The following is a 17,682-nucleotide window of genomic DNA, read 5'->3' as shown; positions in this document are numbered from 1 at the left end:
ATTATTTTTACCTTGGTGTATTCTTCTGCTGGCTTGTGTGTATAGTTTTTATGTGCTGTCATTTGAAAATCTTTAAAACTCTTGAGAGCCAGACCTGGAAACCCTTCTGGATCTATCATTGCTTTTTATTTGTACATGCCAATTATATCAGTACATTGGGGGCCTATTAGTCCTATTGAGCATAGAATGGACTTCTCATCATTTGATATGGAATGTGATTTTGTTCCTCAGTTGAGATAAAATCTGCTTACTGTTGTGATTACCGTCCCTGGGCTCCACCCCGCCTTTCACCACCTGCCATTTACAAGTAATTCCTTTGACAATGAGAATTCAGCCAGAACTGTCAAATAAATTTGCCCCTTTTGGAGAACCTTCTGAATATTATTCTTATTTTGTGGTGATGTCAGATTTCCAAGGGTAATCTCTCACTAGAGGAGTATGTTTTTCTTTGGGACTTGCATCACCCTCTCATTTTTAGTCTCCATTTCAGAAGTAATGATTGCTTACTGAAAATATGTATTATGTGGATTTTCTATTATTCAGTTCTATTACTTTTTGTGAGCACATCATTACATTTCTAGGAAGAAGAAGAGAAGATTCTTTAATACAGAAAACAAGCCAAGGGTTGAAAACAGACAAACATGTTTTTCCCAACTACATACTTTTTTTTTTTGCCTATCTTAAAAGACGAATTTGCAGACTCTCCTTATTTTAAATGCACTAAATGTACTTCATGATAGTATTTCTATTTTATGCCAATTCTATGCCTATTCTATTAAGCTACCAGCTCCTAGTTGTCTCTCCAGCAGCAGTTTCCTCTTTCCTCTTCTTTTGCTTCTTTTTGTCTTTGCCTTGTAACACCATCTTGGTCTGTTTTTGTTTCTCATTTTGCTATCTATTACATAATAAGCTCTCAACTACAAGGATCTGATAATTTTTAATAACTGAAGAAAGTTACACACACTGCACACTGGCATTTGCTCTTGTTCATTCCTCCTTTCCAGAAGCCAAGGTTCTAGGCAAAGAAATAGTATTCCTCTTGTACATTACATTCACTGGGGAAGAGGAAAAAGGAGAGCTCTCTTTCAGGTTATTTACAGTCTTTTGCCTTAAAGGATCCAGAAAAGATGACAGTTCAAGTAAATTTTATTGAATATGTGCAATTGAAACTGCCCTATTTTCTATTGTTGATGCCTTTTTAAAGAACATAGATGCCTTTTAAAAGAACATAGATGCCTTTTTAAAGAACATATATTCTGGTGTGTACTATGTACATGTAATTGATATGGCTATAAAAGTAGTTGAAAAAGTACAGTTCTAGTACTATATACTGATTAGATTTCACAATGATTGCCTAGGTTCTGTGGTAATGATTTCTTTTGAAATTAATATCACATCAGTAAATATTAAAAGATTCATATATTCCATGATAATTTAAAGTAATGCTTCTAACAATAATAGCAGTAAATCTTATAATCAAAGTAGACCTAAAAGCAAAAGACAACCATAACCAGACTCATTTACCAGTAATAGAATATACATCTTATTTCTAAAATAATAATAAAAGAAAGAAAACCACAACACAGAGTTGATAACTTGTGTTTGGTGGTGGTGGTTGGTTGTTTTTATTTATTTATTTATTTATTTTGTTTTTTATTTTTTGAAGTTGTAGATCCTGTTTCTTTGTTTTTCTTGAGTCTATGATCTTGCGTACTGGTCTGCAAAGCAGATTTAAATCATCGCTCTGAATCTCTTCCTTTTAGCTTCAAAAGCTGTATGTTCCTCTGTAATGTGAACAGCTAGAAGTAATGTAGTTCTCCTGAAATACTTTTGGATTTCTGATAGAGCCCTAGTCAGCTTCAAGTATGATGGTTAAAAAAATAAAAAATAAAAAACCTATAGCTGCTGGATGTTTTTCACGAGCTACATTGTCAAGTAATGTAAACAGATTTAATGCCATCATTTTGGATATGCTTTTTTGGTCTCTATGTAAAAGACTTTGTAAAAATCATTCAGAAATGTTTTTCATGTAAATGTATGCTATTTATATAGTAGATAATAGCAATGACAGTAGTCTGTTTTGTAGAAGAACATATTCACCAAGAGAAAACTTGATCAGGATGGATATGTATGTGTAAACTAACAGTGTGTTTCAGAAAAGATTTGCTCAAGTGTACTTCTTGTTAAGTGATTTTCTGGTTGTTGTTGTTAAAACATTATCACACCTTAGTATTGCCAACTGCCATGTCTTCTGTTGCCTTCTAGGAGTATGTTGATTTTGCCAGTGTATGCTGAGGTACAATCATCTGTAAATAAAAAGTGTCATCTGCATTCACGGGTGACAAGAAGAAGCAACAGCCTCTTGCAGGGGTATAGTAGACATCTGCAGGTTTCCTTGCGCAGTCCTATTCTCAAGAATCAGATAAAATCAAGACCAAGGACCATTTTTTAAAAAATGTTGTCCGAATGTTGTCAGAAATTGAAGAAACAGATTCCAGGTTCACTTGGGTAAACAACCATATCAGAGAAGGCTTTAAGAGTAGGGAAGAGCTGGTAAGGGAGTAAGCAGCAAAGAATGTGCTTTTTAGAAGTCTGAAGAGACTTACCAGCAGTTGCCCTGTTAGGCCCTGAAAAGACTATAAAAACAAAAGTGAGTAAGCAGAGAAAAACTTAAGTAGAGGCATTTTGGAATGAGGTTAGAACTGAGATTAATCCTAGGTGCGGCCCTGAAATGAAATGAATGTTTCCCCTCATCTTTTAATGAGGATAATATCCTCAGATACAAGAAGTATGGAAATGTGAACTATTCCATCCAAGATGAAACCATAAATAAAAATAGACAATCCACTTAAGTGAAGGGACCAAGGAATCTCAGAGTTATGAGTGAGCTGAAGCATGAAAATGTGGTTCCAATATGCACTTACTATAATACTGTATGTTAGGGCCCAAATACTATAGACTTCTCATAAATCTGCTGAATAGGTATCATATGATTAAGCCATAAAAAATGTGTTTAGTTGTATGGTCTGAGCTGCTACAGCTATCAAGACAATGCAAGTTATCAGGGGTAATTTTAAAGGAAGGAAGTGAAAATTCACTTATAAAGTTTGTTGATAACAAAAATGAGAAAAATTGTGAATATGGAGAAGGAATGTGATTTTTTTGTACAAAGAATTGGAAAGCCTTGAGATCTGGAATAGCAGAAGTAGGGTGAAATAAGAAGTGCATATTTTCAGTGAATCTAGGGAGTAATAAGAACTTATGTGACAGGTTGGGAGCTTGACTTTGAAAAATGGTAGGAATATGAGTCACTGTAAAAAATGACTTTTTTTTTTTTTTTTTTCCCCACTGCAAACAGAAGAAATAAGGTGAGGGAAGTAGAGACTCTCACTACAGATTTTGGAAAATACCAATGTGTCTGGAAGTTTTATCAAGCTTAAATTTTGTTGCACAGTTAGAAATTGTTTGTTAAAAGAGAAGAACCAGAGGGGCATTGCTAGAAAAACTTATTGCTGCCACTCCTGCACTTTTGTGCAGGACTGGCTTGATGACGTGGTATGTGAAAGAATAGTGTCTTCTCTTCATTAATTTTGAGGTAACTGCTAGATACACCAGTAGTGCTCACTAATGAATTAGTCTGTTGGTTTTGCCAGTTAATGCAGTCTATTTCCAGCAGGGAAGAGTGTTCACTTACAAGAATTGCTAGAAAATAACTATGAATATGAATAAATGACAATTAACTCCTTTTTTTTTTTTTTTTTTTTTTTTTTTTTTCTAATGGGATTTCTCACAAAAAGTAAATTTATTACTGTCTTTCAGCCATGGAAGAGTTAATAGTTGAGCTGCGCCTGTTTCTTGAACTTCTGGACCATGAATATCTAACTTCGACTGTCAGGGAGAAGAAAGCAGTAATAACTAACATTCTCCTGAGGATACAGTCATCAAAAGGTCAGCGTCGGGTGTGTTTTCTTGCTTGCAGAATGCACAGAATAAGTCTGTGCTCAGTGAAATTGTTTTAAGGGGTAAAGACAAGCCCTAAATTGAAGCAAAACAGAAAGACAGGGTGAATCCAAAATGGAATTTTCCTGAATGCTTTCCTTCACAGTCAACAGTAAAATATAGCAAAAGACATAAAGGAAGTAATTTCATTGCACATGGGTGAATCCAGCCACAAAATAACATGATAGATGAATGTTTTCATCTCCGTTGAAGTTACTTCATTTTATTTGTGGCAGCAATTCTATTTGTTAGTTTTGATGCAAAAGTAAAGGAGTGCCAGCCACATGCGCATGGTGCTGCATGCTACATCTCTGCCATATGACCCAAATCCAACAAAGAGCTTGATTTTGAAGTGGACTCCAGTGCATGACTGATACAGGAGTGCCAAGGCAGAACTAGGAAATGGCTGTCAACATGTTTGGTTTGCATTTTGCAAGTAGAGTAATATTCACTTACCCTTTGTCTTCCTAAAACCATTTTGATTGCACAATCGCTTTTATCTCCATCAAGATTATGGAACTGAATGCAGCATGAATGATTGACTATATACATCAGCCTTTCAACGGTGCTTTTACAAAGAATGTTCCTCACTATTTTTCCTAACAGTACTTGTATATTTCCTTACAAAATTTCATTTTGTATAAGGAGGCATCAGAACTATGAGACCTCTCTGTCTCTCCAGCATTTGACAGAAATGCTGTAGCTGTAAACCCCCGTTGTTTAGATTTTTAAAAATACTAGAGTGTTTTGAAGAAAAATGCCACTTTGCAAGTGGCTGCATTTCTTAGCTTTCTTCTGCCGTGCTAAAAAAGATATGGTGTTTTTTTTTTGATGCAGTGAAGAAATGTAAAAAAATTGCACTTGCTACAGGATTCAAGTTCAAGGAGATCAGCTTAGATGTGACACTTAGGAAGATGGTTTTGTGAGTAATATTTGGTGATAGGGAAACAGTTGGACCAGGTGATCTTGGAGGTCTTTTTCAACCATAATGATTCTAAGAGCAACTGTCTAAGAGCTGTAAAATGATGATTGTCCTTCCTTCTGTTTTCACATTCTTAAGGACCCATCATTATTTTTTACCTTACTAATAGCAGAAGGAAGCAGGTAACAATTTCACATGTTGTGGAAGGACGCTTTGTGCTCCAAAAGCTGATCAAAATACCCTGCACTTCTTAAAACGAAAAACTGTAGGTAAGAACTTGCAATTTGATACGTTTTACAGTTCAAAATAACTTCAACAATTCTGACCTGACAGTGTATGTTTTTCTTTTAATTTTTACAACTAGATTTATTTAAAAAAAAATGACTTTCTCAAAAAGTCAGCATTCGCAGAATGTGAATGTGCAAACACAGAAAAGAAAGATTGTTATATCTTTTCTGGATTGTGGATGGTTTTTCAGGACATAAAACTATAGCTGTTATAGGAAATTAAACAGTGCTGGGTACATTTTTGGACCCTGCAACTCAAGCATTGACACTGTGAAATTATGGAGTGGTACTTGGCATGAGTTTGGCCTTTACTGACGCATTTTCCATTCAGTTCTTCCATTATCAGTTCTTAGGTGTGATTTGGGAGTTATCACAGGCAAAGATCTATGCCTAGCAAACAGTTCAAAATTGTCCATCCAGTTCAAAATTGTCCAAAATTGTCCTCCACCCTGGCTTTGAGGGTGAGAGATGTTAAACTTATGGATATGGCTTTCTCTGTATTAGAGCATCTTCCCAGACACGTTTAATTTATGACTATAGATGTGGGTGATGATAAAAAGAACCAAGGCCCATAGTTTTCCACCTTTCAGCACCTATATCGTAGGTTTTAGAGCCTATTTCAGGATCTGTAACAAGATCCATTGCATGTTATAATACGGGAACAATCCATTAACAAGATCCATACAAGATCCATATATTAAGTGGAAGAGCTTGGTTCAGTTACTGGAACTTTATACCCACTTCCACTGCGTGTATTCAAGGAGATACAGTTTAGACATGTCAAACGGAAGTCATAAAAGTGATAGAAGGTCCAGAAATAGGTGTTCAAATTATCCTTAAAGGAGGTATCATAATTAATCTTGATGTAGAAAAGTGACGGCTGAGATTGAGCTCTTAGACTTACACAACAAAAAAGCAGTGTGCAGTTGCTGGATGTTTATTTCAAAGTGGAAATAAAGCACATGTTTTGAGCATTGACGATATGAACTAATGGAAGAACTTAGTGTCTGCATGCCATTGTTGGCATTTTATCAAGATGGAATATTTTGCTAAAAGATATGCTCTAGTTCAAACAAGAATTAATTCAAGGAAGTCCTATAGCTCAGTTAAGCAAGAGGTCATAGGACTGTACTTCATATGTCTATAAACTCTAGTTTATGGAGCTACAATTTAAATAGAGTTTAAGCCAGCATGGCCTCTAAAAACAGCATCTTATTTCTCTCCCCAGGCTACTCATTCTTGCTCATCGTGTACTGCAGCTTCCTTTCTGCTAGCACAAGCATTATTTGCTTTTTTTTTTTTTTTTTTTTTTTTTTCTGGTTTATTCCTAACCAGTGTCAGTTCACTGCTCTGGTTCAACCTGAGGCCACACACATGCTTACGCTGGCACAAAGGAGAGGTTGGTGCAGGGACAGGAACAAGGCAAGGAAGGAGCGGTGCTGCCTCCTTGGGAGCTCAGCCATTCATTCCAGCTTAAAGTGTGTGTGAAACTACAGAGGGAGTCATGCACATTAACGGAGATGACCCTGCTGCTTTTTTTATCAGCTGTAACATTCAGTACTCCCATTCCTTTGAAACTATTAATCTCTTCATTAAAATTAAAAGCAGTGAAAGGCACATAAACCCTCAGTACTCTGTAACTGAGCTGAACTGTCATTCCGAGTCTGTTTTTCAAGATGTTGCTTTACTCCACCCACATAACTCCATGAGAGCTCTCAGATCGCTGGCATGGTTTCACAGGCCTGAGGTCTGTGCTGAGTTCAGACTCTTTATAGGCATTTGCAAAAATCAACTGCCTGAATCCAACAGTGTATTTCGATTGCTGAAGCAAACCATTTAAGAACAACAGGGAAAGGCAATGAAGGATCAGTGCAGCTGGGAACTGCCTGGATTCTTTCTAACATCTGGAAGTTAACAATTAAGTTTTTCTTTGTAAAGGTGTGGAAATTATTATAAAGTTGGATTTTGGTAAAACACTTTAAACTGTAGCTTTCTTTTCAGTAAGTTCTTACTTGTGGAATTCTTCAGAAATCTTTTGCCTTGTGTTATGTATTTCCTAAATGCACACCATTATCTTCACTTCGTGTCCACCAACCAGAGCGTACTGGGCCAGTCAGATATATTATTCAGGTTGCTGGGCCTTAGCCTGCACCATGTCCAAATCAGTGGTTACTCTGATGAGCTGGCAAAACTATAAACTTTGTTTTTCTTCCTGAATCTTGGTATGCCCAATGTACTGTAGGCCTGGAGAAAACACTTGGCTTTTCCTTCTGAAACTCAGACTTCTAAAAGGCAAAGACACAAACAGTTTATTTTGGAGTAAGAACTGTTAATAGATTCAGTCATTTAATATGACCATCACTGTTGCCTGTTTTCCTTAAAGGGTCTTGCTGTTATAAATCTATAATGCTTTGTTGTGTAGTTTGGTAGAAGAATACAAATATTAGAAGAGCAGGTTCGTGCTTCACCAAACATAGTTTTGGGGAGAAACTAGATTTACAGAAGTAGTAGAACCCACTTAGAAAACATTTTTTTTTTCCCCAGTAAAATGTACTTCATATTTGACTTTTGATTGTATGGGGGACTTGGATATGGATAGCAGTCATAGAATGAATTGATCCTACATAAAGAATAACAAATGAAAGTTATATCAAAAAAAAAAGAAAAAAAAAAAAAGGAATGTTTCTCAAGACTAATCACCTCTTCTTTTGTAGGAAGAAAGAAGATTCTATGGCCCTTAGAGGCAGTTTATTTTATCAGTGTTGATTTTCAATCCAGGACTTCACAGCCAGTAGACTGGGTTATTATGACTAGAAACATTTCATCATTGATTATATTTTTGAAAATTATGTGATCTTGACCAACTTATCTAAACATGAGGAGCTAAATTCAGTCTAGATGTGCACAGGGTACATCCATCCTATTGACTGATTTTTTTGTCAGAGCATTGAGATGCACCCTAATCTTGCTTTTGATTTTTAGAAAAATAAACAATACCGTGAAGTGTGTTCGACTGGGATTTAAATGATTATGCCAAGAAAACGTGGAAGTAGTCACTCCTCTTTCCCCAGGGAGGGCGGGGACCCTGTTTAATTTGCTCCATGTTGCCATTCAGACATTCACAAGAATGCTATCTTCCCCTCATCAATGGTTTTATCTCTGTAATAGATGCCAGGCAAATTGTTTGAATTTTATGTCTTTCAGTTCCAGATGGATAGGCAGTTCAGCACGATTTCCTGTAAATTTTTTCTCTGTCTGGTATTTGTTAATCCAAATATCATTTATGTCATTATCGTATATAGTAAGTATGTGTTTGTTCTGCTTGATTAAATTCCTGAATTCCTACCATTCTTCCAGTTCTTCCTCAGTAAACAGGTTTAGGAGGTAGGTTGTGAGCAGGACTACATGTCAGATTCCAGTGTGTGATGGTAGTATCCTCATGTAGAAAAAAATGTCTCATTTGTATCCACCTAAGCATTAAGTGACATGTTTTGCTCTTCCACAGGTTTTGAAATAAAAGAACATGTGCAGAAAACGGAAGTTGCCAACAGTTTGCCAGCACCTCCTCAAATGCCTCTGCCAGAAATACCTCAGCAGTGGCTGGTGAGTGTTAATTTAAGTACATAAATATATATGAGAGAATATTTTAGTGGTAAGCACTAGCAGAAATGCTTACAAAGGGAAGGAGCCTGTGTGTCCAAGGAAATGATTATTCCTCTCAGCTCCACTCTGGTTGAGGAAATTTGGATCAACTTGCCGAAGAGAAGGCAAAAAATCCCCTGTGGTGAAATAAACCAAAGAACAGGTCACCTGCAAGAGCTGTGGAACTGCAGTCCTTGGCAGTTTTCAGAATTAGAGCAGCAAAAGCCCAAGCAACTTAATGCTGTATTCAGAGATTGGCCTGTCTTGTGGAGATCATGGGTCCTAGCCAGTTTCTTATGATTTTAAGGACCAGCTTTTCCTGGATCAAGTCTTATGAGAACATTCATGAATTAAGAAATGTAGAGTTTTAAAGTCCAGAAAGAATGCTTCTTTTTTTCGTAAAGTCCTTGGTGCCCTTCTGTGCTTGGTCTCTTGGTAAGAAATTCCCTGCAGAACAAGCAGCAGTTTAAGTTCTTAGTGATGTTTATATGTTTACTGGCTGCAAATTCAATTCCTGCAGTTGGGAGCAGCTGTCTTATTAAACAGTAAACTATGAACAAGTTTTAATTCTCCTCTGTTACCGCTCTGTTACTATTTTAGATTTGAAGAAAACATTTGCAACATATTTTTTTATTTTTTTTTTTCAGAGAAGCATATGCAAATAATGGTCTATCCTGTTGAAAGGTTAACATAGTCTTAGCCTTAATACTGATGAATTATCCATCTTTTTATTAATTTGTGGAAAAGTGTATGTATTGATAAGGACAGTCTAAAGCTGTACCGAGGAGGCCTTCATTCGTCTGAGGCATGAAGTACATGTGCAGTTTACAGATTAGCAGTCTGTCTTCTCATTATGGAGGCAGAAGACTCCAAAAAACTGAAAGCATTCTTCTTCATTTTAATGTGTTACTCTGTTTTTGCATCTCTGCCCAGATGTTTAAGCAGCTTCCCTATTTCATAAGCCAATAACAACTTGTGAAGATAAGTACTAACTTATCAGATCAAACTCTTGGCCATCCTTTTGAAAGTGAATAATACTAGATACTGCTGAACAAATTAAAAATAAAAAGGGATGTTATATAAAATATCTTAACCATAGTTTGTTTCTAAGTGCTGCCAGCTGCTGATTTGTGACCTGGAACAAGATTTCTTTCTTTTTTAAATTTCAATTCTATGTAATGTAAAGAAGTATTCTCAAACCATTATAGAAAGGGAATGTTTGTGCTAGAAACATCCATTTTGAGAGCCATACATATTGTATCAGAATTCAAGTAAAATGAATGTTAGAAAATCATTATGCACAGATTTGAGTGGATGCAAAAGTGGTCTTATTAATATGCAGGGAAACCTTGAGAATCCATTTCATGGTTAACAGTGCCTGAAAATGATTTTTTTTTCTTTAATTCAAGATGCATGTAGCATAAATTACAAGGCAAGTTGTTGATGAGAAGGAGGAAAATTATGCAAAATACACATGACTTTGAAATGTAGACTGTAGGTTCAAGCTTCATAAACTCAAGCCAATTGAGTTCCTCATTCTTTCATATTTGTGTAGGTTCAGTTTAATAAATTGCCTCTGAAGAGTCAAATTGTTGTTCTAAAGACAACTGACCTACATTTCCTTTCTCATATACTGACATGAAAATTCCCTTAAAGTTGGTGCTGCTTCACTGAACGAAATGTAGTGAGGTATGAATTTGGTCCAGTAGGTCACTGCTGTTTTGCAGGAGTTTTATTCAGTTTGGATTTCAAAGTAACAAAAATAGTTCTCTGAGATACAGTGATTAATTAATGTGGAAATTGACAGAATTAGAGATGGTTGATCTGGGGCATGTTCTTGCTATTTTGAGTCTGACAAAGTGGAGTTGGGACATGGCCCTTCCCTCTGACCTGAGAGTAACACTGCAGGTCCTTCCATCTCGGCATCTTGGTGAAGTTATGAAGCTGAACTGTTTTTTTTTTTTTTTTTTTTTCTGTAGTGGTGGAAGCTCATTTTGGCCACTTTTCCTGTAATCCTATTGATGCTGTCAGGCAATGGTGGTCCGTGCCTCCATTTCTGGTGTTGGTACCACTTTGAGATCAGCTGGAAAATGTTCCAGGCTTCTTTTTGTCTTCTGTTATCCAAATATAGGTTACGAGTGGTGTTATTTTAAGACACTATGAGATCATAATTTGTGAAAGAGATGACAGACTGCTGTTGTCCTGCAAAAGATCAGGTGGAGCCAGAAGGGAAGGGCAAAACTATCAGCTTTTTGACTTTTGAACACTGGTGCAAGCTCAAACCCCAATTTGACTGTTAAAAAATTATCCTGAAGTTATGTTGAGACAATGGAATTGATTTTTTTTTTTTAAACCTTTCACTGCTAGAGGCTTCTTTGGTAGACCCTCATTATAATTAGATATGACCAGAGACTGTTGCATCATCTTTCTTTGTACACCAGGCTGGACATCCGTGATAGTGGCTAAGATCTATTTTTCCCTTCCATTAAAGCTCCTGCATAGTGATTTTTAATCTCTTAATCAACAGGCTCCTAAAAATGGGTAGATGATGCTGTCAATCTCTATAGAAATTGTACATAATTACATTGCTCAGTGACACCGATGTCCTGCCTTTCATAAAGACTTTTCACAGAAGAAGAAAGCCTGGAGAAAGGAAACCATTGGGCTCACCTGAGGATAGGAAATTCTGCTCCAAGGTGCCCTTCTTCACATTGCAAGTTAGAAGTCATATTACATGTCACCTCCTTTTGTCGACCATTCAGCACAGAGACCAGGTTCTTCCAGTTGGTCTCAGCCTCCGGTAGAAACACAATATGCTGCTGGAACACAGCAATTTACTGGAAGTGGAAATCAATAACTTTAAATAAGCTATGCACTGTTTAAAATCTAAGTTTTTAGCACATCAGTTATTGAGCATGCTGGAAAATTAAAGTTTCATTTACACCACTGTTTCTTTTTATGGCACTCAAGGGATTGTGCATTCAAAAATGTTTAGTCTGAATTGATGTTTAAGCTTTTACTTATGTAAAGATGTGTGGGTGGGAAGGAATTCAATCCTCCTTAAAGTAGTGCCAGGAGCCAGAATTATGTGTGGGCAGGTGCTGTGCGAGGTTTCCTTTTCAGATCTGTAAATAGACCTGCATATTTGCTCAGGCCAAATCTTATATCAGTTTTGTTATTATTCATCAGCCTATGAACAAAGATCATAAAATTCATTTTATTTAGAGACATGTTGTTAATATTTAAAGTGAAGTCTCCAGTTATTAAAATGTGTTAAAGCCCAGAGAATTTTCCTGGACTCAGTGGGCTTTGGACCAGGTCTTAAAATCCAGGGACAAAATTGGACCTTACATGTACTTGAATAAATCACATACTCTCTTAGAAATTCTTTGTCTGTATACATTCCCTTGCCCACATCTGGTCTAGCAGACTTTCTGTCAGGCTTAGAAAGCACAAATCCTCCCATGCTTTAGCCCATGCAGACAGCTCCTTCAGATGGCCAGCAAAGTAAAAGCTTCAGATAAAAAACATGACCATGAGAGGCATGTCTGAGTCAACTCTTACTTGGATATGAGAGAGAAGATCATCTTTTGAAATAAAGTTGAGATGCTTCTCCATTCTTTTAGCCTGCTTTCTCCCTCTCCAAATCAGCACTCACTTTTATGATATATCCCTGCAGTGAAAGGACAGGCAGCAGTGGGGGATTTGGAGCAATAAGAAAGTTAATACTCTGTGTGTAGCCCTCACAGTGCTGCCAGGGTTTAATAACTAGGATCCCATCACTGCGCTATCACCAAGTTGCCTTGAAGTCCATTTTACACTGAGGCAACAGAATAATATCCGCTATGTCCTGCTGCTCTGACGTGCCGGAGGAATACTGGCATAAATTATCCACAGTATGACAGTGACAGAATACTTCTAGCCTCCAAGCATTTGGTTGTCGTAGTACATCTGACATTCAGTGATTTCAGCACATTGTGCAGTCCAAGAAAATCAAATACGAACAGCACCCTTAGCTCTTTTGCATGATTTTCACAGTAAAATTGGATATATGTTTTGTTTTTCCTGGAATATTGTCAATTTAATAATTATTTAACCGCAACAAGTGTCCAGCAAGATGCCAGAACCCCTGTAGATATAAATCAAAAGCATAGGTCATCTTCCTCCAACCCTTTCTTGCAACATACACAGTCACACTGTAGGAGTGTTTCATATAAATGGGCTTCCTATTGAGGAGAAGTGATATGACAGCCCCCCTTTATCTGGCTGCCTGTCAGGTATACTCTCAGATATTTATTAGAAAATGCTGAAAGGAAATAGCGTCCTTGGAGAAGAAAAAATCATCCTGAAATCAAAAGGATTTTTAAGGTGATATATCATCAGTTGTATTAATCATTCTTCAAACAAACAAACAAAAAGTGCCAGTCTTCAAGATTTTCTCAAATGTGCAGTTAGGCTTGTGACAGCAAAAGCAAGAGGCTTGTGTACCAGGTGGGTACTTAGGAATCTTTGTTTCATCTTGTTTTTTTTTTTCTTCTGATACTGGAAATCAGTTGTTATTCTCAGTACTTTAAAAAATAATCTTAAAATAGTGTTGGCTTTGGAGCTTTTTTTCCTCGTAAAAAATTTTTAGAAGCAAAAATAAACAATTCAACAAGAAACTCAATTGTTTCTTTCAGAGCTGGCCAGTAGCTTCAATCTGAATGAACAAGACCTTCAGTAATGAAGGAACAACTAGAAGGTCCTTTTTGATTATTGAGTCCAGTTGCTCTTACTGCGGGTAATTAACACATAAGCTCTTTCAGAAACTTAAAATCTATTTCTTACCATTTTAGGTTTCTTTAAACCACTATTTCAATTCAAAAGGCTGTTCCACCATGTTCATTGTCAGCCATTGTCCTTATGTCTAAGTAGGTTTTTTTTCCTCACTTTGGTAAATCCTTTGTCATTTGAAATCACAGTCATATTCTTCTCAGGTTTCATTTCTATACATTTCATGTAAGACAGGCTCTGTTAGTTTCTGTTTTGAAGTATAGTTTGATCCTGCTGAACTAGTTTCCATTATCTGTATTTCTCCTATGCTCTAGTTTCATATTCTAGTTTGACCAGAAGTGACCAGAAGAGCTGTCCTCAGGGCATGATTTCATTGTGGAATATTTCCAGTGTTTATATATGTGATTGAATAAGGAATAAGCCATTGTGGTTTTTTTGTTTGTTTGTTTGGTCTTTTTTTGGTCTTTTTTTTTTTTGTTTATTTTGGTTGGTTGTTTTTGTGCATGTGTTGATCTTCTCTTGCAGGACACCACATTTGCCATATCCATTTTCTCTGGATAGGGTTGGTGTATTATTGTTGATTATTTATATCACATTTGCAAATGGTATCACAGAAAAGTTTTAGTTACAACAATTACCTTTATAACAGTGCCTTTTTAACAGTGACCATCACAATATTTCAAAGCTTTCTTGATGTCTAATCTGACAAAATGACTGTTCCCAACAACCTTTACCTAGAATTTGCATTTAAACTGGATGAGCTTTTTGGGCTTAGAGTAGGATGGAACTTTTTTACACCAGATTCTTCCTATGATCATTGTGAAGCTATATGTCTATAGCTTCTCTGTCTATACTAGATGCTCATGGTCTTTGACCTTTGTAAAAGGAAGTTATGAAATTAGGCCAGTAAGTACCAAAGTCTCTCGTTTTTGTTTGATGCAGTTTAGGCCCTTAGAGAATATTGCTCCAGAGGAAATGGTGTTTCATTATTCACAGTGCTGCTTGTCTTGTCTGCACAAGCACCTGGATGAGCTTATAAAGTGGAGTAGGAAGGTGACTGGGGATTAAGGTACTTCTTTGAGCTAGAATAACCACCTCTGACTGAGGGCTCTGTGCTGCTTAAATTCAGTTTCTTCTTTCTCATGTAATACACATGAAAATGTTTCTCAGAATTAATTAAAGACCATTTCTTGCTACACCCAGACCCTTTGCTCGATATGAGACAACTTTTGTTTAATCTGAGTGACAGTTCCAAATAGTTGTGTAATAATCTTTTATTACAGAATCTGAATGAAACAGAAATACCCTGTTTGTGTTTCTGCCTCATTCTTTTTTGCATTTTCTTTTTATTTCTTTAAATCTTCTGTTACTTACATGGGGTCTGCTGTTTATTTTCACTTCTGCCTTCCATAGATTTGGGGTGAAACTCTTTCTATGGTTCATCCTGTGCTGCAGTTTTCTCTGTTTTATTTAATATCTTAAATATCAATGAATTAAATGCAAATTAATTAAGTAGCTCTGGTCCTGGTGTGATTCCTGTGTAAGTACTCTCCAGACAGTATTCAGATCAAATTGTGGAGCCACAGGACGCCTTGAGTCATTCTTTAACTGTGACTAAGTCTGTTCAGATCCTTTTCCCATCATCAGGTTGTGGTTTTTGAGGCTGGAATCTGTAGTCACTGTAAATACTAATCACTTTTCCAGAGATACCTTTAATTAGATATTCACTCCTGCGTCAGCAGGCGCACTCCTAGGCAGTCTCAGACATATTTCCACTCTCAGGAGCAATGTGCAAAGCCTGTACCTTGCTATTTGTCTCAAATCTTCCGCTGTTCAGAATCATCCTGAACACAAGCTTTGCTTGTGCTTATGTTCATCCTCTGCCTGGTGGTCACTTCCACTAGTACGCAATCCTGCACCTGATTGCTTCTCTGAGCACATTCATCTCTTCTGTATCTGTAAACACCAGACTACCAAATGCCATTGGCTGATAATTTTGCAGTAGTAAAAGCCTTATTTCATCTTGGAGACAACTACCAGAGCCTCTTACTACTCCTTACCAGTCCTATGAGCCACACTTGTTTGTTATGTGGCTGGCTGGTTTGCTGTCCTTTGTCAGATGTGCTCAGAGTCTGAAAAGTTGAATTGTTAGACTTTTTTTCATGTTATTTGGCTCCCAGTTTCTTAGGGTCTAGATGACAACCTGAAAAATTGTCAACCTTGAAAACCGAAACCTTGGAATACAAGGCTGTGGTCACATGAAGAATTCTCCTTGTCTTCTGCATCTTTGCACTCAGGCTAATATTTCACTTCTGCACAGCTCAACATGCTCTTAATATCCCATGTAGTCAGCATTTTTGACCTGAAAAATCCATGGTCCATCCACGTCCTCAAGTGCTGGCAATAAACAGCAGTTTATTTTTAGTGCCTTAGTGATTCTGAGTTTTTCTAAAGACTTTCATACCAAGTCCAAGTGTGTGGTGAGTACTCATGCCCAATTTCCAGCCTTTACTGCGGTGTGATGAAGCCTCGTTGACATGTACCGTTAGCAATTTTGCCAATTGTATTGGTGCTCAATTTCTCAATTTGTTTTGCCATCTGGACATTCACTTTTTTTACATCTGGGGAGCGGGATCATAATTGCATGAGCCCTCTTCCCCCCCCAGGCTGAGGATGCCACAGGGCTGTACGGAGGTCAGCTCAAAGCTTGCTCTGGCACAAATGGCACGTGCATGTGTCAAAGACTTTGCTTGAAAGCCCACATTTGCCTGCTGCCTTCTGAATAGCTTTATTATGCATCACCAGTGTGTGACCACTCTTCCAGTGTCATGTTGCTGCTTTGCAGCATTGAGGGGTAACGTAGCAGCTGGCTCTACAGTCCAGCTGGATCTGAACTGGTGGCTGATCTAATAACACATGTGTGAGCATGGCTGTGGAATTGCTGGCAGCCCTTGGCTCCAGCATGGGTGTACCGACAGTCTTTTCCTCTGTTAAAGTCACTGCTTTTCACAGTAAACTTTCACATCTTAAATCATTGCATGCACAGAGGTGTTTCTTTCTATTTCCTATATAGTGTAAGGCTTCATTGGGGTGTAAAGTGCTTTTATAACCTCAAACTGTGGAGGATGACATTTCTTTTCCTCTGCCTTTTATACAACTTTTCACATTATATGCTAGTGTATCCTCAGCAGGTATCAGATAGACTATCCCTAAAAAAAAAAAAAAAAAAAAAAAAAAAAAGTTATTACCTACCTTGGTAACCCCTGGACAGAAGAGGGAAAAGAGGGAAATGAAGTATTTTCTATCCTAGGATAAAGAAAGAAATAGTTCATTTGTGGTCCGTGCAACACAGAAGGGCAGGTGGAGAGGTAGACCATAATAGACCATAAAATTAATGTTTCCACTAAGTCTGTGTCATAGTATCCAGTAGAATAGTGAGTTTTAATGTCCAGGTAAGTATTGCTTATTTGGAGATACTTTTTTTCTTTCTCTGAGCAATCTCTCCTGTAAATTGTTTTTGGGCATCCCATGGACAACCCAATCTTTAGTGTCTTCAGAGATCTCAGTTCTGTAATATAATTATCACCCCTTATGAGTCTTCATTTCAAATAAACCATCTCTCATTTTGTCTCAGACCCAGCTCCTGTCAAACATCTTTATCTGTTTTTTCAGTGTCACTGGTGTTATTCTGGGCAACAATATCCCACTCATTTTTGTCCCTTTTCCTTCAGTGATATAAAAAATAATGTTTTTTGTTTTGTTTTTTTTTTCTAACTCAGTTCTTATTCCTGTTATTGAACAAGATTATTTGTTCTTGAAAGGCAGCATTCTCTCATTTTCTTCCCTGTGGTCTGTTGTAAAAAAATAAAAGCAGAAATTTTTGCTAATGCTTTCTTTGCAGGTTGCCAGGTCTTTCCTCCTGATACCACTCAAACTACACATGTTCTATGGTTGGTTTTTTTTTTTTTTTTTTTTTTTTTTTGTTTTGAGACTTAATCCTTTTATATGATATGTAAATAGTTTAGTGTTTTTATGGACTTTTTATTTTCAGATAAACTA

General features: G+C 36.9%; 1 protein-coding gene across 4 annotated transcripts in view; it reads left to right on the top strand.

The window, feature by feature from the left end:
• The window catches only part of AFAP1 (actin filament associated protein 1), a 117,763-nt gene that overhangs the window by 49,166 nt on the left and 50,915 nt on the right, over nt 1-17,682 (top strand). For all 4 annotated transcript variants that reach the window (XM_082759923.1, XM_082759924.1, XM_082759922.1 and 1 more), the window contains exons 2-3: nt 3,820-3,948; nt 8,714-8,811. In XM_082759923.1, the coding sequence (XP_082616049.1) occupies nt 3,822-3,948; nt 8,714-8,811 (225 nt within the window). In that variant the 5' untranslated portion in view covers nt 3,820-3,821. The remainder of the gene's footprint in view (nt 1-3,819; nt 3,949-8,713; nt 8,812-17,682) is intronic.

The sequence above is a fragment of the Aythya marila genome, assembly GCF_965140915.1.
Source record: "Aythya marila genome assembly, chromosome: 4".
NCBI lineage: Eukaryota > Metazoa > Chordata > Aves > Anseriformes > Anatidae > Aythya > Aythya marila.
Note: the sequence above shows the minus strand (reverse complement) of the source record. Positions and strands in the feature narration are given on the sequence as shown.